This window comes from Lethenteron reissneri, chromosome 28, assembly GCF_015708825.2.
Source record: "Lethenteron reissneri isolate LAM-NWPU_2019-01 chromosome 28, ASM1570882v1, whole genome shotgun sequence".
Taxonomy (NCBI): domain Eukaryota; kingdom Metazoa; phylum Chordata; class Hyperoartia; order Petromyzontiformes; family Petromyzontidae; genus Lethenteron; species Lethenteron reissneri.
Window position 1 is genome coordinate 2,327,433 of NC_083806.1, and position 23,566 is coordinate 2,350,998.

The window sequence follows — 23,566 nt, forward strand, 5'->3', positions numbered from 1 at the left end:
CTGGGTTTGAGATGAACGTGACCGGGCTGGTGTCACCTCATTGCTAAATTGTTTGAAAGTCAGTGGTGATTTATAGTAAAGTTCGGGAAAAAATGTGCACAGCATTGCCGGAGGCACGCCAAGAGGTAACGGTGTGAAGGCAGACGCGACGAGGCAGAGGTTTTCATTAAAACTTGTAACGTTTATATAAGCCAAGTATTTACACTTTAAAAGTGTGAAAGATAAAACAGTAAACGGCAATTGTACACATACATAGAAAAAAGTTACTTCACAAACATGCGCCGTATACGAGACTTGACTTTTCCCTCCGGGTCCGCCCGCAAGTTAAAGGCGACTGTACGCGTTTTATGTTCTTAATTATTACTATACTGTACTCTTTTCTTACAAAAAAAAGTTTTAATGTTCATTTTTTTCCATTATTTTCTCTTCCTGTTTTGAAACTCGCTAGACACCTTCATAGCAAAACTACATGAACGGCACGCGTTGTATGCACGATAATAATTAGCACGTCCTGACATCACAGATACAACGTCCGTGTGCACCACTCGCTGACATCACCTCTCGCTCGCTCATTCGTCCATTGCGCACGCGTTTTGCACGAGGGTTGCCGCGATATATATTTTTAAAAATCCCCATGATAGTGAATAGTAAAAAAAAATACAATTTAGTCGCTCCTTTGCCAATCCACTGGTTGGTAGGATGATCTTAGTTATTTAACACTTATTTATTATGGAAATCCTCACGCAGTTTTCAACTCTTTTTCAGAAGCTCCTTCTAGTTTTCGTGGTAAGGACACGAGGTGGCTGCGTCATCCCAATCGAGTAATTTGCGGGTAATTTTTCAGCAATGGGATGAATGGCCATGCTTATTTTTAGTTATTGGAGGAAACCCCATGCAGAAGAGATGGGAGAACTTACGAACTCCACAGAGTCAGGAATCCAAACCCAGGCGTTCATTGCTGTGAGGCACCAGTGTTACCACCGTGCCACCACCCTGCCGCCAAACACGATCTGTCGATAATGGTGGTTGTTCAACTGCACTTCTGCGCAAGTTATTCGCGGTTGTGCTGTAGCCTGTACGGCTCTCCAATATTGTACGGTGTTGTTCGACATGACCGAACAGCACGTGGATCGAAACATTGCAATTGCCGAACATGTAGTATGACCCCAAAGCAAAAAGATTTGCAAGACCATGCTTCACCACGATGGGCAGTGCGAGTTAGTAAGCTTTAGGCTGGACGGTTCAGATATCACTCGCCACTGATGCTAGCCGTGGCTGGAAATCAAATTCGGGTCGTCACATTCTTAACTACGGTGTTATTCCATTTCCACAATACAACGCGGAATGCCATGATTTTTTTTTGTAATTGAGGTTATATTGTTGCAGTCTTCGCAGTATTCGCTGAACGTTGAGCCAACGCTGATCTAGCGATCCCAACCACATGCCAACGTTGGCATGCTTACTCGGCTGCTTTTGAGCTTTGCCGAACGGTTCAGATTACTAAAGTTCTTCAACTGGACTTCACTCAACATACGCCTGCCATGTATTCTCATCATTGTAACGTTGTAATCTATAACACTCCTATAACGTACACGCCGTCAGGTGCACAAGAAATAACTGCACCAAACTACGGCAATAGTCTACGTTGACTTGAAGTTGTCCGTGCAGGAAACAACCACGTTCATTGGGACATTGCTATTTATTTAAAACTGTAATTACTGTGTTTGTGATTTCACAACTATTCTTCTCGGAGAATGAGATATAAAAAAAGTAACCAGGGATATTTAGGTAAACCGAGAGATAGATTATCCTGGACAATCGCCAGATCGCGACCACCCTAGCGTGCAGGACCACCCACGTACGCAACGCGACATAGTGCGTGTGCACACATATACATAGGTAAGTTACGGTGAACTCTTGCTACTACATCGTTGGTCACGGTCACGACAATAAGTTAAACCTCTTGATAAATCCACTTCTGGGTGACGAGACTCCTGCCCCCATACCGTGTGTGGTTCGTAGAGGATGGTGCGGGTTGTTTGACCATACTTCACCACGCCAGCCGATCAGTGCGCATTGATGATGTAAGGTAATTTTAAAAGGGTAAACGTTGACAACAACAAAACAGGAATTCAATGAACTCGTCAACGTCGAGACCTGCTGTTCACAAACTTCAGTTATTCCCTTTAACGAGACAGATTTGAATTAAACGTTTTAAAATAGGTCAAAGTGCCTCCATGATTATGGCATTAATTCGTGCTCGTCTCAATCAGAGGACCTGAGCCAGAAAGTGGTACTAATTGTATCGACCTCGGAGGAATGATGGGCTAAGTCAATCCCCAGTTGGGATTTGACCTTGAACACAAGACCTCCCCCCGTTTGTTCGAACTGGTAACTTAATCTGTATATGTATTGCATACGCACTAAACACTCTATAAAGTGCATAGACTCTCCTGTGTATTAATACGCATACACACACACGTATATAAACGCGTGCAGCACGTATGTTGGCATGTGTACACGTGTGTGTATTGCGGGGGGGGGGGGGGCTGGCTTAAAAATCGTTCGATCGCAGCAGAAATCCCACTCAAAGTTGTGTATTCAAAATGCATCATCTACTTCTGAACGGAAAAAGCCAGCCACAGATGGTGGTGATCAGGGCTTAATTTCAGCCGGTGATGTCGAGGGCTCAGATCCAGATATTAGGAGGGGGGGGGGGGGTCTCCGGGGGGGGGGGGGGGTTTGGGGGCCATGAGAAATTAAGCCCTGATGCTTATGATCATAATAACAACGAATGTGGTCATATACTACAATCCACACGCCACATATGATTGTACGTGTACAAAACACGTCCTGTATGTACACATGTACATATGTACAACACATACGCCAGTAGTGCACACGGCAAGGCGCGCACACACACGCGAGCGACACTGGACAACCACTGCACGACGCGACGCTTCTGCTGGGAGTCTTTCCACGACCATCGTTTTAAAAAACCCTTAATAATAGCAATAGCTTTAACAACAAAAAAACCACACAAACAACAAGAGCACATAATACGTATAAAATGGTGCAACCACGACAACGTAGTAATTATCATCACTATTATTTAAAAAATAATAATATAACATTAAACAAAGTAAGAGAAGACAATCTCATATGCCAGACCCTTTGGGTCCATTAATTCACCACGTGGCCACAAGACAGAAATGAAATGACACACGAAAGTGTAAAGGAGCTGCGAGGTCTTTGGCCCGAAAAATAGGGCGTCTCAAACTCCAACCCACGACGACCCGCACCGCTCCCGTTTACTTTCCATATTCACGGAAACTAATTTTGCACCGCCAACGGCGAATAATTGTAAACACGGAAAGCCGGACTGTGGTTGGGACCAGACCGGCGAGGGCTGGAGTTTGGGAGGCCCTCCACTCACAGCTCCCCCCATCGTCCCTTTTGCATTGTCTCTTGAGCTGCGGCTGCTGTGCGTGCGTTCTGCTACTGGGGGTGAGGAGGCTTCAGTCTCAAGTACGCGGTGACTACAGGTGGCTTAGTAACGTAAAACAATGTCACAGGTTAACACTGTCATCTGGCAGCGCGAGCTGACGGGCGATGTTCATATCCGCATCTGGTTGCATATAAAAAACACTAAACGGAGTTTGAGTGATGTGTTAGCAGAGAGCATTGTTCAGGTGGGAACACAGGAAATCGGGAGCATAACGGAAATGTAGCCATTTCCCTGCACCAATTAAAAGCTGGAAAAAGCGTGTGCGACCAAAAGTATCAACTGGGGTGATTAAGTGTTTATTCCCCACTGTCAAATGTCCACCAAAAAGTGCCTGCATGTGAAAATAATCTCCGAGTCGGCATTCCTTCCCCACTGGTGGCCCAGAATCAGTTGTGCAAACTCTATGAGGTGGAGGGGGTGGGTCAATTGCTCTACAACACAATCGATGCCGACTTCCCATAAAATGTTACTTATTTTACAGACATCGGAGGAATGATGGGGCTGATTGAACGCCATAACCGAGGATTGATGTTGGCCGAGCTCAGAGAATGTCACCTTTGCGGGTGGTAAAAGTGGGTGGAGTTGGGGGGTATTCGCAAAGTGTCCACGAAATACCGGGATAGTAAGTATCGGTTTTCTTAAACGAATCCCGATTGTTTCCACGGCGACAAAAAATGTATCTATTTTACAAGCCTGTGTTATTTATATTGCTTTTCACGTTATACAAAAACATAAAAAGAAAATATTAAAGCGAGGTCAAAACACCACTTAAACCACCGCAAATCGCAAGTCAAAACTGCAGGAGTTACCGCACGGCGCGTTATTTGAACCGGGATCACACCGGCGCGCGATGTTTCTGCGCCGCACGGAGATGTGGATAACAAAGACAGAATTGCTTTGTATGCTCTTCATTTTTGTTTAACAATTGCGATATTCATTCCCACCCCCCCAACCCCCTCCTCAAAACTCCATTACGCGCGCAACGGCAGGATGCAAGCGCCAACGTTATTTCGAGGACACGCGTGCAGGTAAATAATCGGTCGTACGCAACCAGAAACGCGACGCTTTAACAAAAACCTCACCGAAACGATATGGAAAGAGATTGTGAGCGTTTAAAAAAAGTGAGTTCCATGAAAAGGAGCCAGACCGTGCACATCTCTTTCATGATCTTGTAAACCGATCCTGGCCACGCGGTTGGCAGATCGTGTGCGCGAGACAACCCAACTGTTGGGGTGGGCCACTGGGGTACCAGCAGAAGGCAGTACAGCAAGTGGGTTGACCTATTCGAATAGCTGCAATTGAGTGCCTCGTTATCCCCAATCTGGTGTCTTCCCAAGCGCGGACAAAGAAAACTAAACTATATTTATCTTATCAGGTAAGGCCCACCGAGCCATATAGCTCTTTTTTCGGGAAGAGACATGACCTCAACGAAGTGGGTCATCATGTTGGAAATGTATAGCAGCTAAATATTCTAAATGCATGTTTCTAAATGTGGAGGGAACACCCAGAGGACCCGGAGAAAAATCCACGCGACCACGAGGAGACCTGCAAACTCCAAATATACAGGCGTCAGGGTCAGATAGAATCTACGACCTCCCGTGGCACAACATCCGACAAAACATGCATCTCTAGAAAAAACTTGACCGTCAGTTGAGGCATCCTTGCAGAGATGCAATTGCTATTATTAAAATATGCACATTGCAATAAATGAGCAGCTTTGGGCCTGGTGTAAAGATTAAAATGGGGTCCCTTGTCCAATTATTCCCCTCTTCATAGCCCGGGTGCCTGGACCTCGTTGCAATTGTATCGCCTGCACACTCGACAGCTACACCACTGACGGTGTTACCGTGATGCGAGATATTGAATTAACCACGTCAGTCGTCAAGGCCAATTCAGAACTCTTGCTTGGGATGTTTGCCATAGTTGTTTTCAAATGACTGGTAATAGTTGCATTTTAGACCGTAAAATAAATACGTTCCACTCCTATGTCAATCCACTATTGGATGAAGGCCTACCCACGATCACTAGGTCATGATTATTTGGTCTTACTTCCCCACGCTGGCCAGTGTGGATTGGTGGGGGGGGGGGGCCTTGGACCGGTTCAGATATTACTCGCCACTGATGTTAGCCCTAAACGCACTGCACCACCCCAGTTTTATTTGTGACAAGAATCCTAAAGTGCGACAAAAACTCAAGCACTCAGTAGATTATTGTAAACCTACTTGCTGTACTATCTCATGCAAACACCACCTCATTGCTCATTTAGAAGGGTATCTCATCTCTGGAGCCGGTTCACTATTCCAATCACTGCATGATCCACCAATCCCACCTCCGATTCTCAATGAACGAACCGTGCACGAGTCGTCGTTTGAATTCTTAGAAGTTTGTCAATGTTATGTCCACCCTCTCTCGTCTGATACGAAACTCGTCTCATCGGATGCATACACCTCATCTAATCCAATACATTACCCTCATCTCATCGAGAAACCGGATCCAATTCAATACAGAATAATCTCGTACATAAACCTCATCTCATCCAATACACAACTCTCACCTCCAACATACTACAGTACATCCACATCTGTCACATATACACCCTGACCAACTAACCGCACACACCCAGTGCAGTATTTTGTGCCTGTCATTTTGTAAAGATTTCTACAAATCCGGCCTATCCATCTACATCTCAGTCCCCAGCAAGACAGGCATGTGAAGTTGGACTGGACACGTGTCATGCAATAAAAACTCTCTCATTGCATCTGATACAGAACACTGTCTGATAAAAGAAAAAGCTGTCTTGACACATCCCTCGTCTCATTCGGTTGACCCTCATAGCATCCAACCCGTATCTCATCTCAAATACAACCCTCATCTCATCCGACACGGAGCACTCGTTCTCATCCGAAGGATCCCTCGGCTTTTGCGAGATGATACCGAGTGCGCACACACACACACACGAGCACGCCAGCAACCCCAGTGACAATGCTAGCACCCAGACGGCAGCTTCATCAAGTATTAAAATAAAATAAAAATAAATGTCTTTAATACATTATAAAAACGAAACTCAGGACGCGTAAATAATAGCGCGGGTGCGTGCTTTGTTATTGTTGTCATAAAGAAACAGCTTCCTGCGACGGGAGGCTGAGAGTGGGACGGGGGGAAGAGGTCAAGGGTGAAGAGAGAAGTCAAGGGTGAAGAGGGAGGTCAAAGGTGGGGGTCAGACGGCAGTGAAAGTTTTTGTACTCAACTTCCCCCTCCCCGGAAGGCAAAAGTACAGTTGATATATAAAAAAAATGTTTCATCACAAAACTCAAATACAATCATCAATGCACAGCACAGGAAAGACAAAAATACATTAGCTGGTATCTTCTGCCTACTCGGCGCTAATAACATACAGGCTCGTCGACGATACTAGAAATGTAAAAAGTCGTATTATCATTATTACAATATTACTGAAGACAATAATAACGGTACAAAGGCGTACAAACAACTTTACTAACGTATGTGCCTATATATACGTGTGTGCGTGCGCGCGCGTGCTACTCGTACGCAGCCAGGTGGTTCTGACGTCCGCAGCGCCGTCCCCTCTCCTTTCTATAAATCCTCGGCACGGGACGTGCGAAAGTGCCCTCCTCCTCTCCTGCGCGCCTGCACAGTGGCCCAGCGCGTCGCTCGGTCGATCACACAAACGACATCACGATTCAATACAAAACGCCACCAAAACAAAATAAAAAATGTAATGGGGGGGGGGGAACTTGCGCGCTCAGGGAACAGAGAAGGACCTCGACACGGACGGCTGCTTGTCCAAGCCGCCGCCAAGCGTCCTGTGCTGCGCACCCGCACTTCCACACTGCGCTGCGCCGCCGGTCGCTGTCGTCACGGCGGCCGTGCCGTCAGTCGACCGCGCGTCAATCCGCGCGGTCGACTCGGAGGCGACAAGAGGAGCGAACGCGGCCACGCTGAACACGAAGCGCAGGCAGCCCAGCTGCACGTCACTTCCGTGCCTCAGCAGCGCTGTCCCCTCCCAGCCGGCGAGTGCCGGACGGCCGGCGCTCGATGGGCAGCGTTGGACGACGCCGTCGCCACCGCCGCAGGGGTGAGGATGCGAGAGCCGGGGAGAGCAGCCACAAGGATTGGCGGCAGAAGGACGCAAGTCGTCGGCGCTCATGACGCCCAGGTCGGCGGCCTCACTCGTGCGGATCTCGGATGTTGGCTTCTTGTTGTTGCCTGCCGTGGAGAAGTTGCGTGATCGGAAAATGAAGCGATGGGGTGATATGGCGATGGAATGACGGGGTGATGGGATGACGAATTTGAGTGACGGGGGCGGGCATAGGATGTGGTGTTGGGAGTAATTGGATGATTTGAAATTATGTGATGGGGTGAAGGAAGAGGAATGGCAGGTTGATGGGATGTGGCATTGGAGTTATTGGGTGATGGGTGATGGAATGATGGCATGAATTGATGAGATGCGAGATAAAAACGTACATTATTTTCATCGTCATCCTTCATATTTTTCCCAACTCTGCGTACACTGTTAAAGTTCACGTATGTGCGTGTGCGCACGACAAGTATGTATGCGGTACGTGCATGCATACGTGTCATATGTGCATGTGTCCATATGCATGTATATGCGAGTGCGTATGTGTCGACTACTTGCTAACAGTACTTGCCCTGACAGCCTATTGGAGGCTAAATGGGGAATCTTATCTTTGTATGTATATCTGGGGAACGGTAGTGCAGCCATTTGCACACTGCGCCAGGAATCCAGCAAACAGAGTTCGATTCCCGCTCACAACCAACAATGGTGACGATTATATGAACCTGTCCTGGGCGTCCGCGAGGTTGGCTCAGCCTCAAATGAGTACCTGATACGCTATGTATATATCACCACTTGAGAGACAAAAGCGGCCGGGGGTAGTGCTGGCCACTCATCCCCTCGTGTGCCACGTTGGCCTTCATCGGTGCTCGATAACAGCACTTGACCTAAGAATCTGTCAAGGCTATGAAGAGGATATTAAGTCTTTGTGCATGCTGTGTAAACACGTGTGTGTATAAAACACGTGTAAGTGCACGCGTGTTTGAAACCGCACGGTTTGTTACATACGGTGCGAAAGAAGTTCAACATACATACATACATGCGAGTGTGCACGTGCGAATGCATTTGTGCACGGGTGTGCGTGCATGCACGCGGTCTGTGTGACACGCACGGATGATGCTGCGAACTCGCGCCACGAGCGGGCTGGGGGGCAGCGTGGGGGGCCCGCGCGGCTCCATCAGCGAGCAGCCGTAGAGCGCCCCGTCCACACGCGTGCCGTGCTCGCTGTAGTTGAGCAGCTCATACTGGCTCGTGCTCTGCACAACGCGGAAGGCGCACAGCAAATGGGGCATCACAACTGACGGGAGGAACGGACGTCAGTGTCGAGCTTGGCTCCACAACCCTAGGCTAAACTAGTGTTCCCCTCGTTATTTGCGAGAGACATACATTCCGGAGATGCTCGTGAAAAGCACATTTTTTGCAGATAATGACATTGGCCTACAAATATATCGTACGTGCAAAGTCTGCAGATGCTTCAAGCTTCCAAAAGTTATCTATCTCTCTCTCATCCCTTTCTCTCTCGTCTCTTTCACACTCTCTAGATGCAGTCGTCTAGAGCTCCAGATGCGATTCACAGAGCCAAAATCGTGGATAGCAAGTTAAACCTGGCCCTGGATGGTCTCAGCCAGGTCACACCGATAAATACACAAAACAACCACCACGTTAACTTTGGGTCTGTGCTTAAATGTTGCTACATTCCAGCTCTGAGAATGAAAATAGACATTTTTTTGTCATGCGACGAGATTTACTCTCAGTGGCAGGGCGGTTGGGAACATGCTGCCCCCCCTCCCGGCTGTGTGAAACACAGATCACTCGAATCGATCTCAAAAGTAGCGGTGATATCAACTTCTGCGGGCCGATCTCTAACATGGAGAGTTCCGCTTTCATCATGGGTTGATAAAAATGAGTACCGCTATCTTTGACATTACACAAACTGCACCGTGCGTGCTCGTTCGAGTCGGAAATAACGTTTCAACTATTATGTTGAACGATGGGGCTTTTACAGATCAGATCAAGTCCTTCATCTCTAGATCAGTGGTTCTCAACTGGGGGTACGCGGAACCCTGGGGTACGTGGCAATGCCCCAGGGTGTACATGAGGTGATTTATAGAGGTGTGAAATTATATTATACATTAGTCATTGATGAATAAGCATGTATGAATCTTATTCTTAGGTTTTTTCGGTAAAGTCACGTAGGTAAAAAATTAAAATGAATAAAGTAAAATAAAAAAATTTTACCTACGTGACTTTACCGAAAAAACCTAAGAATATGAATCCTTGCAGTCACGAAAGCTTCAAATCTAGAATGTATGAATCTGCCAATATTAAATAACGATAACATTTAAATTCATATGGTACCCTTCAACGATATTAAATACTTTCTAAACTCATTGATCGTAAACAATGTGGTTTTCACGAGTAACCAGCGAGCGCAAACAAATTCCATCGTGCGTGCAGAGCGTCCATTGAATTTTGTTTTATTTCGCTTGCAGTTACTCGCTAGTTAGGATATCTCACGAAATTGACAATTGGTTACGATATTTATGTTCATTATTCATACATTTATTTCTCAGAACCATGTTGGGTCAGGCAAGGGGGGGGGGGGTTATAACTCGGTTGAAACAAGGGTTGGTGTACAGTAGCCAAAACATGTTGAGAACCACTGCTCTGGACGTTATCTGACGCGGCGCGTAACAGATTGAAAAGTCACAAAAAGTTACGATGGCAAAACCGACCTCATCGAAAAAGATGCAGGCGTGCTTTCCGGAAACGTAATTGCAGTGGCCAAACTTGGTCAGGCAGAGATCCATGTCGGCACCTTTGAAAAGAAGAAAATAATAAACAAAATTATTACACCATGAGGCGCTTCGCAGGAACATTGAGTGGTATATCTATTTATTTGAAAAAATAAATGAATGTGATTGTTTAGTTCCGTGTCAGATAAGTGGGCTCAATTTGCCTTGAATGTGTAGCGTGTGTGTGGCCTGTACATACAGGATGTGTTTCAGCTGTACCTCCATTTATCATGGATGGCTACGTAAGGTGCGAAAGAAGTTCAACATATGTGTGCTATGAACATGAGAAGTTGCAGAGCACAGGACCGAAGGCTCAAAAAGTCAAGCGGACAGCAACATGTGTATCTGTGTGTGCTCGTGTGTATTTGAACATGTGTGCTCGATTGTATTTGTGGGTGTGCGCGCGTGCCTGTGCCGATGTACAGGGCCCTGTAGCGCATTCGAACCGGCTCCCCTCGCCCGTCCACGGAGCTCAGCACTGCGCGTGCTCGCACCTCCGTCAACGCCGGTCCTGTGCACGGGGACAACAAAACCACGATGTCCCAAACGCCAACACCACGTGGTTCCAAAAGCCAACACCGCAGTGTCTCAAATGCCAACACCCCGGTGCCTCAAAAGCTAAAACTAACCTCGTGCGCTAACCAAGCGTTCAGCTCAAAGTCAGATACATTAGTAACAGTTAACTGACAAAACACTTCCTTCACACATGTCACTCCACGTTAAAAGATGTTTTTTTTTTGCGATCAGCCGCACGGCCTTCTGGGAGTGGACAATTTGAACTGCATTGGCTCAACAAAAGTAAAACACTGGACTGGTTTCGACATTCAGTGTTAAATCAGCAGTGAGGCTTACTTGAACCAACACTTATAGGCAAAGACTCTGTTAGATATGGAACCTAGTTATTCGCAAAATTATAAAATACATAACACAAAATATAATGCGAGTAACGAATAAGTAATTTACTCTTGATAGACGTTATCGTATCTGCTATGAGGGTGTGGACTTCTTTCTGCTCCATTCATTTCAACTGCTGGTGGCTTCACGACGGAAAGGAACCACATCTTGTTTTCCCTATTTCTACCCAGTTTTAACACTTACAAAAAGTTTATTTTCTTAAACTTTCGATACACAAGTGGTTACCAATCCTCAAACACAATATCAATAGACATCATCATATACTAAAACACCACACCACACTTATAACAGAATGTTAGATTGTATTACTTTTTGATGTTGTGAATGCTTGTGTTTGTATTGTCTTAAAGGACATTCTCGAACGTACTTAATTAAACCACTTATAAGTAGGTCAATAGAGGCTGTCCTGTTAAGACGCTGCCCTGCAGCAGGAATGTGTCATTGCCACCTACGCGCTGAAGGCTGCCAAAGAGGAGGAGGAGGCCTGCCCAATGTTCATTTTAGCGCGGAGACCCTTCCACCCTTGACATCATGGTAGACATCTCCGTGAACGTAGATCCCCCATTATCGTAAAGCAGATTCCCGGCCACGTCTTTGGCATCCTCCCACCTGCAGCTTCTGCTTCCGGGGCGGCAATCCTCGCAGTTGGCGCGGGTAGTGCCGGGGTCTTGAATAGGAGGCTCGGCGCGGGCTTGAGATCGTCCGACGCCCGGGGGATGGCGGGGACAGTGGCGGTAGCAACGGCGGCGGTGGTCATGACAGGCGGCGTGGGGCGACCGCTCAGAATCTGCTGTATCCTCTGCCAGGCAAGCACCCTCACCAGCCGCTCATCCAGGTCCGGCAAGTGGGGTCCTGGGCGAGGCAAAAGGCTCGGTTGCTATCGGCAGATGGCGCGGTTCAATACGGCTACGTTAACACACAACAAATACGCTACCCATGAACAGCGGATGATAAAGAGCCCGTGATGTTCTTCTAAAAAAAGAACAGGCCACGTGTGCTGGCATCACGTTCCAAATTACTCACAAATTACATAATTGGGTAAAACCAAATAGTGGCATCACCTCCCACCGGCAGACTGTACTCGTCCGTCTTCTTTCGTAGGCTGGTCAAGCCAGATAACCACGTCAGGGGTAGTGGAGTGTATCGCTGTGAGGTCTCCTTGTTTGTGGATCGGGCATTTATCATTATATGTTGTACTAGCGCAGGGGTCGGCAACCTACGGCTCCGGAGCCGCATGCGGCTCTTTACGGGCTGCTTCTTGACGATATGTACGTATGTACAGTATGTACTCAGATGCATTGCGGCTCTTGAAATACTGAATTTTGTACCGAATTGGAAAGAAATGGCTCTTCTTGTTATTTTGGTTGCCGACCCCTGTACTAGCGGGAAGTACCCGGTGTTGCCCAGGAGAAAAATATATTTCAAAACTTCTCTTAAAAACACAACATATACATACACAGGTACTAAGCTATTGTGAAAGCCCGGCGTTCCGTTTGTCCATTTGTCTGTCAACAAAATTATAAGAGGGTTGCAGAAGTCCAAAAAGTTATAGGAAGTGGCGGGTAAATCGTTTATCTAAAAGGTTTCCAAAAATTGTCAACCCCCAGCCTCCTGAAAAAATATTTGTATCCCCGCATTAGGCATATATACCTACATACCCTACATACAATAGAGTGAGGAGTATCTGCTGACTCTATAGTATTTCGATTTAAAGTTTTCGTGACTACAGGGATTCATCTTCTTGGTTCTTTCGGTAAGGTCACGTAGAAGGGAAATAATAAAATAATACAAATTTAACATAATAAAATAACATTTTATCAAAATAAAACATAATAAAATTCAATACATTTTTAATGTTGTATTGTATTTATTTTATTATTTCCCTTTTACGTGACTTTACCGAAAGAACCAAGAACATGACTCTCCAGTAGTATTCACTGACTATAGCAGTATCTGCAGACTCTATAGCAGTATCTGACTCTATAGTCATTACTACCGACTCTGCAGCAGTATATACTGACTGTAGTGGAATCTATTGACTATAGTAGTATCTACCGACCCTACGGTAGTATCTATAGTAGTAACTACTGACTTTATAGAAGTATCCGCTGACTATAGTAGTAACTACTAACATTACAGTAGTATCTACTAACTCTACAGTAGTATCTACTGACTCAATAGTAGTATCTACCGACTGTAGAAGTAGCTACTGACTGTAGCAGTATTTACTGACCATAGTGGTATCTACTGACTGCAGTAGTAACTACTGACTCTACAGTAGTAAATACTGACTCTACAGTAGTAAATACTGACTCTACAGTAGTATCTAATGATTATTGTTGTATCTACTGAGTCTAAAGTCGTATTTACTCACTGTAGTAGTATCTACTGGCTCTATAGTAGTATCTACTGACTGTACAGTAGTAACTACTGACTGTAGCAGTATTTACTGACCCTAGTGGTATCTAATGACTGCAGTAGCATCTACCGACTCTATAGTAGTAACTACTGACGATAGTAGTATCCACTGACTCTAGTAGTAACTACTATAGTCAAAATAGACAAAATACACGATGACAAGAGACCACCACAACTACCACCACCGCGTGGTGGTAATGGTGGTGTCAGACTGTTGTTAGTTCGTAGCGAGCAGCAGCACCTATAAAGTATGAACACACACAGACGGACACCACACACACAGACGGACACCACACACACAGACAACAACCGCCATTCGCAATTAAGTGGCGGTGACGTCACCACGACGCTAGTGCCAGGCTATGTGCACCTTGAGGCCACGTGAAGTGTCGAACGCCCGCTGGCAGGAGGTCACCGGGCAGACCCAGATGCCACAGGTCGACTGACTGAGACGACTGGCTGATGCACCACCTGTGCAGCCTACTGTGCCAACTTGCTGTGCTTTAGCCACCCGGCGCTCCGCTCGTTGTTGTAAGCGTCGCTCCTCCGCCCTCCGTTGTTGTTGGAGAGTGACTGCCTCCAACTGCCCAGTAGCGTCCTTCACGAGCCTCCTCCACAGAGGCCGATCTTGACACCGCTGGTACCAGTCATTGGCAAGTCCACTCAGCTCCACATCCTCCTGTACCACATCACTCCATCTCTTCTCTAGCCCGTGCCGCGCCCGTTTAGCCCCCTCGATCCGGCTGAACAAAAGCTGTTTAGGCATGCGGTGGCTGGGCATGTGGGCTACATGGCCCAGCCAACGCAGCCTTGCCTGCCGGAGGAGCTCACCGATGGGACTTTGTCCAGATCTTTCAAGGATTTGTGAGCTCCTCACACAATCCAGGCTGGTTAAACCCAGGATGGATCGTAGGCAGACAAGTCTAAATGTTTCTAACCGGCGAAGATGTTCCATTAGGGGGGTCCACGTTTCGCAAGCGTAGAGAAGCGAGGGAATGACAGTGGCCGAGAAGACCTGAAGCTTCGTGCGGAGCGACAGACCAGGTAGCTTCCACACAGCGTTACGCAACCGATGAAAAGATAATGCCGCTCGACTGATTCGGAGTGAGACATCTGCTGTTAAACCGCAGCCGGTCATGAACACACTGCCCAGGTATAGGAAACTCTCCACTCTCTCCACAACTGCCCTACAGACACACACACACCACACAGACACTGCACACAGATGTGGTGAGGCCGAGTCCCGTGCAGAGCCCCCGGCCTCGCCTAGGTTGCCCAGCCGGCCGAGGTGGCACCTTGGCAGGCTGCATTGCTAGGGGCAACCACGGCTCTGCTTTGTCGCGCATGCGCAGATGAGTGCTTTGGCACGCGCTCAGCGGAGTAATATAATAACAAAAGGGAATACATTGTTAATTTAGCAACTTTAAAGTTGACAGACGCGAAATTCGAATAGCGCTGGCTCACCACGGGGCTTATCGCGTGGTACCTGGGTACTTTTTTTTAAACGAAAACCCCACGGTTCGCGAGTTAAATCCGTCGCAAGTTTCATCCACAGACAGACAAAAAATGACATATAGGTAAGATGGTCTGTTCTGGATGACCACAGGTCCCTCACTGGAGAGTTTTAAGTTTCCATTCGTGCAACATAGCAAATTTACAATATTCTTGCACCATAAGAATGGCACAAATACCAAATTAACGGATTTATACGAGGTTTTAGTTATGGCTAGGTTTAGAGAGTGTTAATATTTGTGGGTTTAGTTGTAGGAGATAGCAGGGGTTGGGGTTCACGTTTGAGTCAGCGTTGGCGTACCTGTCTTGCCGTCCATAAGTGCCAACAGCGACGCGTTGAGGTGGCAAAGGGCGGCCGCTGTCGCCGTCAGCGCTGTCGTGGCTGCATCGCCACTCCCCGTCGGGTCCCCAAGTGGCCCAGTCCCTCCTGGGGCTCCCGGTTCCACCTTGGGTCCGTCGGGTAGGAGAGTGCGCCGGTCACCCTTCTCCCCCACCAGCACTACTGTCGTCGCGCTACCGTACCGTGCTTGCGGCGCATGCGCTGCATGCGCAAGGTGATTCACAACACCGCAGCCACCCTCCTCCCCTAGGCCACATGCCTTCGTTTGGCCGGCCAGGACTCCATGCTGTGCCAAATCCGACGACTCGCAACACGAGTCCATAGCATCCAGTTCGGCCACGTCACAACCAGCGCCGCCGCCACCGCTATCCTTGCTGCCCAGCGAAGGTCCATTGGACCTCGAGGGACTGTGGCCCTGCTCTGCCTCTCCCTTCACCTTCATGTCGCTAGAAATAAGTGGAGGGAGTTTCACGTCCGTGACCGAAGGCGGCAATGATGAGGATGACGTTGACGACGACAACGTTGCCGGCGCCACTCTGCTCCGAAGGGGGGCGGCCACGTGGAGGCGAGGGAGGGCCGGGTCAGAGGTCGCGAGCTTCGACAACCCCTCACTCGGGCCGCACGCCGAACGGGGTACGGCTGAGGGCGCTTGCTTCACGGCGAGGTGCCGCGCTATGCTTGACTGCAGCGCCAGCACGTTCCGCAGCCACTGCACGCGGTCGGCACAAGCGCACACAATGAGAACATCCACACTGACTTTTTGTATTGAGAGTCAAGTGGTTCCCCAGGTGAGTGGAGGTGCCCTTCCCAGGTGGCTAGAGGTGAACCTGTATTCGCGATGTGCAGTAAAAAGTCAAGCCTACGTCAGCAGAAAGCAGAGATTCCTTTACCCAGTGGTCAGGGGTGTGATTCACTTGGTCGAGCTGCCATTTATGCCTGTGGTGAAAGGTAGGTCTTCAAATATTTGCCACTCCTTCAGCAAGGCCAAGATTCAATTAATGGATTAATCTTTGTCTTCCTTATACTACTCTATATTGCGTGTCTTGTATGTAACGTAATGTCTCATTTGTATTGTCCGTCTCGTTTGTTTAGCGTCTCGTAAGATCGAATTTCACTTGTATTGTTTATCTTGTTTGTACTGTCCACCAAGTATGTTATGTCCATCTTGGATGCAATGTCTATTTTTTTGTATTGTTAGGCTCGTTTCGTTCATCTCACTCGCATTGTTTGTCTGATTTGTATCATCCAATCCAGTCTCATTTGTATTTCTTGTAAAAAAAAATTCATGAATCATGACCACTTCATTTTGCATTTTTGATAACCGAATCTTACACACGTTATTTGGTGCATTAACTACAGGCAAAATAATTTAATTTAAATCAATGAAACAAGTCTCATAAGTGAATAAAAAATCGTAGTACGACTGATCGGCAGAAATTGCCCATCCAAAAAAGTAAATCGCACACAAAGTATTAAATGTAAGACAGCCACTTCCATGGGTGACTTCATACATCAGAGGACACGTGACTTTACCTAAAGACCCACAGAGAAAGAATAATTGAGAACCCTCGTAATCCCGGGTTCAATCACAACCACTTGGGAAGCCTAATAAACACAGAAACCCAGCGTACAGCCTCTATCAACTATTGGGGCAAGGGTTGTGAGCAAGCACCTATCAAGGCTGCAATGGCACACGAGGGGTTGATGGCCAGGCTTCACAGCACAGTACATGAAGACGGGAAATGCATCGCGCGCCCATTCAGATGCGCTTCTGCGGCTGTCTGGAAAGCCACTGGAGCGATGCACTTTTAAATCATATAGAATTAAATCCCATTTTTTTTAAACTCCTTTTTGTGTTTAGTTTATTGTCCTTCCCCCGCACCTCCGATGAGCATGGTTAGCTATGTATGGTGCGAAAGAAGTTCAACATACATACAAGCACTACAAAGACCCCCCTCTTATAGCCTTGACAAGACTGTTGGGGCAAGTCCTGTTAGTGAGCACCTATGAAGGCCGACACGGGACACGATAGGGGTGGGTGGTCAACACCACATCGCACTGACCTAGAAGAGGCCCAGGACCGGCTCAGATAATCGTCACTAGTGGGCAGGAATCGAATCCGGGTCGCCGGGTCTGTCGCGCATCAGCGCTAACCGCTACACTGCCACTCCCCACAACAACCACTACACCGCCCTCTATCACACACACACACAAGTATGCACAATTCTGGTGCCTGTTGGTAGCATTGCTTGGTACACACGAAGGCAATTGTGCTCAATTGACCATTACAACCGAGAGAGAACTCACCTCCTCCTGCTCGCGGTCAGCCGCGAGGCGAGGCCCGGCGCTGGGCGGCTCCGGCTCCGTGCACACGAGCTGGCACTGCCGCACGCCCGCGGGCGGCCCCAGCGGAGGGCGATGCTCGTAATGAGCCTTGATGGCAGCCGGAACCTTGGGTCGGGGGTCAAGGATCAGGTGTCATGTCAGGCCAGAGGGCAACAGCGGGAGATGATAGGAGGTGGCTTGCGTGCCGGGTTGTCGGCATCGCAAAGTTTTTTTTATGGTACCATTACAGAAAAACTGCATGTCTGGATAAGCCACGCAGTGTCTGTGAAATACCATTTGCACCAGCCAAGCTGACCTGGCAATATTCAGGCAAGGCTGCGCTTTGGGTGTAATTTTGAATCGCAACCACCTGACCGGACAAAATAGGAACACACTTGAACAACCACATGTACATGTACAGCCCTTTTGACCATCCACTGCTGGATGAGAGACTTTCCCCACGACCAGCACTGATCATTGCGGATGGTGAAGGCGGGGAGCGCAGGTGTGCCACCGGAGAAATAAAGTACAACAAAGGATTTTTCTATACTACCCTCTGCTGCCATCAACGTAACCCTGCAGCAGACGATAACACGCATTGTATGCATGGTGGTTGCTCATCCAGGTACCACTGAGGCTCAACCTCGTTGAACTTCCAAAATATGTCGAGGTTGGACGCGTTCGGATTATCTCGTCGAAGACTGGCGAACACAAACAGCGACGATGCCATAATTTCAAACCAAAAAGCAACGCAATATGTAGTAGTGGCCAGGTCAATACGGCGAGCACGATCAATGTCGTCACACCAACCTTGAGGGCCTTGCGGGCGAGCGTGGAGGCGGTCGTGGCGGTGGTGGAAGCGGGGGAGCGGTTGGGTGGGCGCTTGCGGTGCACGCGGCGCAGGAAACCCAGGGAGACCGTGTGCTGCTGCACGGGGCCCTGAAACCGCGAGAAGAGCTGGCAGCGCCCACTCAGGGGCAACGCCACCCCGCTCAGCTACAGCGAGCGAGGGCAGTGGAAAAGGAGAAAGAGCAAGAGGTGGTCAGTTGTGAGTGCACACCAGCACAAGTGTGTACAAGGGTGCATGACTGTGAGCGTGTGTGCAGGGGAATATGTATAAATGTGCGGGAGTGCACATACGAACGTTTGTGTGCGCATGCGTGCAAGCGTGTGTGTACGAATGAATCTGTACAAGTGTGAGCGCTTAACAGCGTGTATGCTCGTGTCTGCGCGAGAGCAAGTGTTCTTGTGTGACCGTGTGTGAATATACACTTGTGCGTGTGTGTGTGTGTACGCGTGGCGTACCGGCCGGCTCTCGGGGTGGTTGGGACACATCCACCGTCCCGTGGGCATCGAGGTGAGTGGCGGGTCGAGGCAGTCTTGGTGGAAGAGCAGCGCGCAGTAGTCGCACTGCACTAGCGGAGCCACCCGGCAGCTCCTGCCAACAGCAAATGGCATCAGCGGGGACAGAAGCCAAAGTGAGAGAAACGAATGGAGGTTTAAAAACGTCAACACTGTCACCCCGTCCCTGTCATGAGTTGTCAATCTGGTTGGTATTTTCTTATTAATCCGTCTGGCGTGAGGCGAATGTTGCGTCTCATTTGCAACGTCCGCCTCGTTTACAACGTCCATTTATCTTTTACCGTGCGTCTTGCCTAGATTATCCGTCCCATTCATAATGTCTCGCACAAATCAGTCCTCTTTGAACTTTGTTCCGTGCAATTTGCACGAACACGAATAATCATTTGCGACACGTGAGATTTGATACGCGGCCCGCGAGCGTAACAATCGATCCGACTCTCTAGACTCGGCGGATCCTTGCGACGCCCACGGGTCGACGGCGTGCTCAAGGTGAGGCACCACGCTCACCTGCTGCACAGGTAGCAGAGTCGCGCCGGCAGAGGCACCAGACCGTGGGTGTCCAGCTCGTGTGGCGACCGCCGTGCGTGCTTCCCGCCCGCTTCCTCCTTTCGACGCTTCTTACTCGTCCCTTTCACACACACACACAGAGCCTTAAAGACCAAGCACCAAGTTGTGTTCGCGAGCACGAGGAGGTTGATGCTGGTTGTGGTAAAGGTAGTTATGGCGATAATGAGTGGTGGTTGCAATTATGGTGACCATGATAGTGATGGCAGTTGTGCTAGTGAATGTGGTGGTGCTCATGGTGGCTGTGACGAAGGCGATAGTGATTGTATGTTGAACTTCGTTGGCACCTTACGCAGCCAACCGTGCTAATCGGAGGTGTGGGGGGGGAGGACAACAAACTAAACACAAAAAGCAGTTCTAAAGAAATAAATTAGTTTTCAATCTAGATTTAAAAGTTGTGATGACAGTAGTGAGGAGGATGGTTCTGGTGGTAAGGTCATGGCACCAGGGCCCATCGCAACCGCACACCCTCAGTGTTCACTCACCAGGCAAGGGCGTGCTGCAAGTGAGCTCGTACGGCAACTGGAACTGCGTCGGGTTCCTCTCCGTGGCGGCCACCACCAGCATCTCAAACGGGTTCCTCTGCCTCGTCACCGTCATTACCACCGCCGGCGTCGTCACGGCCGTTGTCACAGCCGACGCGGCGGCAGCGGCGGAGAGGGGTGGCGCCGCGGTCGCGGCCATCCCCCTGCTCGACGTGACGCCGCTCATCCTGGTTCCATCCTCATCCTGCTGTCCCATCAGCATCGTCGTCGTCCCACCGTTTCCGTCGTCTCCGCTACCCTCGTCTCCCGCGATCGAGTCCCCGTCGTCCACCTCCACCGTCGTGGGCGTGCTGCTGCCCGACTTGGACGTCGCTGGGGTCAGGGGTCGGGCTGCAGCTGAAGTCGCCGGGGCCACAGAAACCATCGGGGCAGCCACAGCTCCAGTTGCCCCATCCCGCGCCTCCGAAGGCCCCGCGATGGGCGGCGACGACGCTCCTGTCGCCGAGATAGCGGCAAAGTCATCGCCGTCCTGCGAGTTTGCTCGGAGACCCGGCTTGGCCGTGCAGTTAGAGCCCTCCCGCTTGCTGTCGACGCAGACAGCCACCCTGTGGCCGCCAGCTTCGGTGACAGAGGAGGAAGGCCCGCCAGGCTTATGCTGCTCGCAGAGCGGCCGCGACACGGCGGCGAAGGCGGCGGAGATGGCGACGGCAGTGGTGGTGGGAGCGGCATAGGTTTCCCACTTGGGCATGGCGGTGGTGGTGGCTACCGCCGTCGCGCGCGCCGAGTGGAGAGCCTGCAGCTTAACGTTCTCGAGCTCGGCGTCGACGGGCGTGAGCAGCACGGAGGGGCGCTTGCTGCAGTGCTTTTCCAGGAGGCCGTTGATGAGCCAGCTCTTGCCGCCCGGTTTAAACTTGCCCTCCTTCTTCTGCAGGCAGGGGTGATGGCAACGGGGTGTGAAACAGATGCTGCTTCAGAATAAATTAATGATTACGTATGTTTGCCAAGGAAAGCCTCACCAAGTCTCAAGGCATATTTTCAGGAGGGTCCTGCCAGGTTTTAACAGTCGGGTGTGATGTTGCTGTGTAAAGCCAGGTAATTTTTCAGCATAGGGATATTTTACATTTATTTAGTTACAATAATAAAGCTTAATAATTTTTCACATTGATATTGAACCAATGGTTAACAATCGAACAAAGACGATCACTGCTTTGCGCGCTTTCAGATGGGCTTATGTGGCCGTCTGATATGCTCTTCCTTCTGATATTAGGAAGCTACTGGAGCTATATACAGAGTCCCCGAGTTACGATGGTCCGACTTACGATATTTCGATCTTACGATGGCGATACGACAAAATTGTAAAATATTTTAAATTTTGCGCGGCAGTCAAACGCAGCAGCGTACAAGGTACGATACTGTACGTTGGGACGCTGCCGGGATGTACGCATCTCCCGCCTTGCGTGATGCCTCACTCTCACCAGCGGTCGACGGAGTTAAATTGCCTCAGTGTTTAATGCATGTTAAAAGTTTTTATAGCAGACAGGATTGTTTCCTGAAAAAACTTTCTATTAAATTGCAGTTCATATAGGTAGGCTAAGAATTTACCTTGTATTTTTTACTTTACATGATACTGTGCAATACAGTATTGTAATTAATAAATACATAGTGTACAGTTTATACAGTACGGTACTGTAAATTGCTCTGTTTTGCTAAATTATCACCATTCTTTAAGACTCCTGGGTAGGCTAGGCCATCTTCGACTTACGATATTTTTGACTTACGATGGGGTCGTCGTAACGCGTCTCCATCGTAAGTAGAGGACTATCTGTACTTTTAGATCTAAATTGCAATCTCATTTCTTTAGAGCTGCTTTTTGTGTTTAGTTTGTTGTCATCCTCATGCACCTCTGATTAGCATGGTTGGCTACATACGGTGGGAAGAAGTTCAATATACATACAATTAATTAATTAGTGTTAATACACGTGGTAGGAAACCACGAAGGGTTGCTCTGCTCTGCGAAGGTTCCGAACCAATCGTTTGGTCTCATGACATAATGCTAACAGAACGATCGGGGTGAAATTGGTGAAAAACACCAAGCATTTTATTTTTAAGCAGTAAAGGTGGACATGTTGATGGTGTCTTACCGTTCTCCTCATGGTGCAGCGGTGGCACATCCACTCTCCAGACGGCAGCATCTCGGCACTGAGCGGTGGGTCACTGAGAGGACCCAGAAGAGGGAGCGAGGAGGGTGGGGGCTAGGTTAGTAACCACACCGCGTGCTTCTACACTCGCCCGCACCAGAGTCCCGTATCGGTCGGATAACCGCAGTCACCCACACCCGGATCAGTTTATGGTCGGAATAAAGACGTTTTTACGGCTTGCGATTCGGGTAATGTGCATCTTATATCACCCATGGGTGACCGACGATAAACTACTACAAGTTGATTTTTATTTCAAATGTGCCATACACGACACTGCGAGAATAAGACAGAATCTAAACAAAGATGGAAAATATTGAAAAAAAAAAGAGGTGCGGGTTTGGATTGGGATGCGGGTGAAATGAAAGCGGATCAGATCGGGTCGGGGAAAAGATGGCAGTGTTGAAGTGGGTTGTGGTTTCGGGTCGAGCTGTAGGTCCAGGTCAGCATTCAATAATTAGACCCAAGCAGGACTCTCGTGCAAACTTCTTACCACAGCTCATCTATGGAGCAGCTGGTTACCCAAGTGCAGCAGTGCTTCATTTGTCACCAAAAACTTTCCGGGTAACTGAATTCCAGGCAGTGTCAGGCAACTATGAGCTACAGCCATAATGAGAGGGAAACTAGATGTGGTGCACCAGGTGAGGAAATATGTTCTTGGTCGCTGACCTGAAGGGACTCAAATTAATTAAATCTGGTGCACAAGCAAAGCACAAGATGCACAATGAAATTTCATAGAATTTCACGGGGTTTTATTTCTGGGTCAAGCTGTCCATCCGGTTAAAACTCACAGATGGTTGCCAATTTCCATCAGCAAATAATTCGGGATTGTCAAAACATTTCGTTTAAGCTAGAGTAGCCACATGCAACAGCTAAGCATAAGGGACGTAACATCCTGTGACATGACTTCCTGTTAAAACTCTCAGGGTCCCAGGAACAGGACAAAGAGAATGCGACATCAGAGTGCACATTCATTGCCAAACGGTTCGCCGAGAATACAAGACTTTATTCTGTTGTCGTTAAAGATGGAGCAATTGTTTTGGCAACAATC

At 48.5% G+C, this 23,566-nt stretch overlaps 1 protein-coding gene across 1 annotated transcript in view; it reads right to left on the bottom strand.

Annotated features, from left to right (window-relative positions):
• Window positions 1-2,720: 2,720 nt before the first annotated feature.
• The window catches only part of PHF12 (PHD finger protein 12), a 31,215-nt gene continuing 10,369 nt past the window's right edge, over window positions 2,721-23,566 (bottom strand). The window contains exons 3-14 of the mRNA XM_061561757.1: window positions 22,462-22,534; window positions 20,321-21,245; window positions 19,779-19,899; window positions 19,215-19,347; window positions 18,720-18,905; window positions 17,892-18,035; window positions 15,546-16,293; window positions 11,924-12,166; window positions 10,809-10,910; window positions 10,340-10,422; window positions 8,716-8,860; window positions 2,721-7,735 (exon numbers count right to left, since the gene is read on the bottom strand). Of these exons, the coding sequence (XP_061417741.1) occupies window positions 7,272-7,735; window positions 8,716-8,860; window positions 10,340-10,422; window positions 10,809-10,910; window positions 11,924-12,166; window positions 15,546-16,293; window positions 17,892-18,035; window positions 18,720-18,905; window positions 19,215-19,347; window positions 19,779-19,899; window positions 20,321-21,245; window positions 22,462-22,534 (3,367 nt within the window). The 3' untranslated portion in view covers window positions 2,721-7,271. The remainder of the gene's footprint in view (window positions 7,736-8,715; window positions 8,861-10,339; window positions 10,423-10,808; window positions 10,911-11,923; window positions 12,167-15,545; window positions 16,294-17,891; window positions 18,036-18,719; window positions 18,906-19,214; window positions 19,348-19,778; window positions 19,900-20,320; window positions 21,246-22,461; window positions 22,535-23,566) is intronic.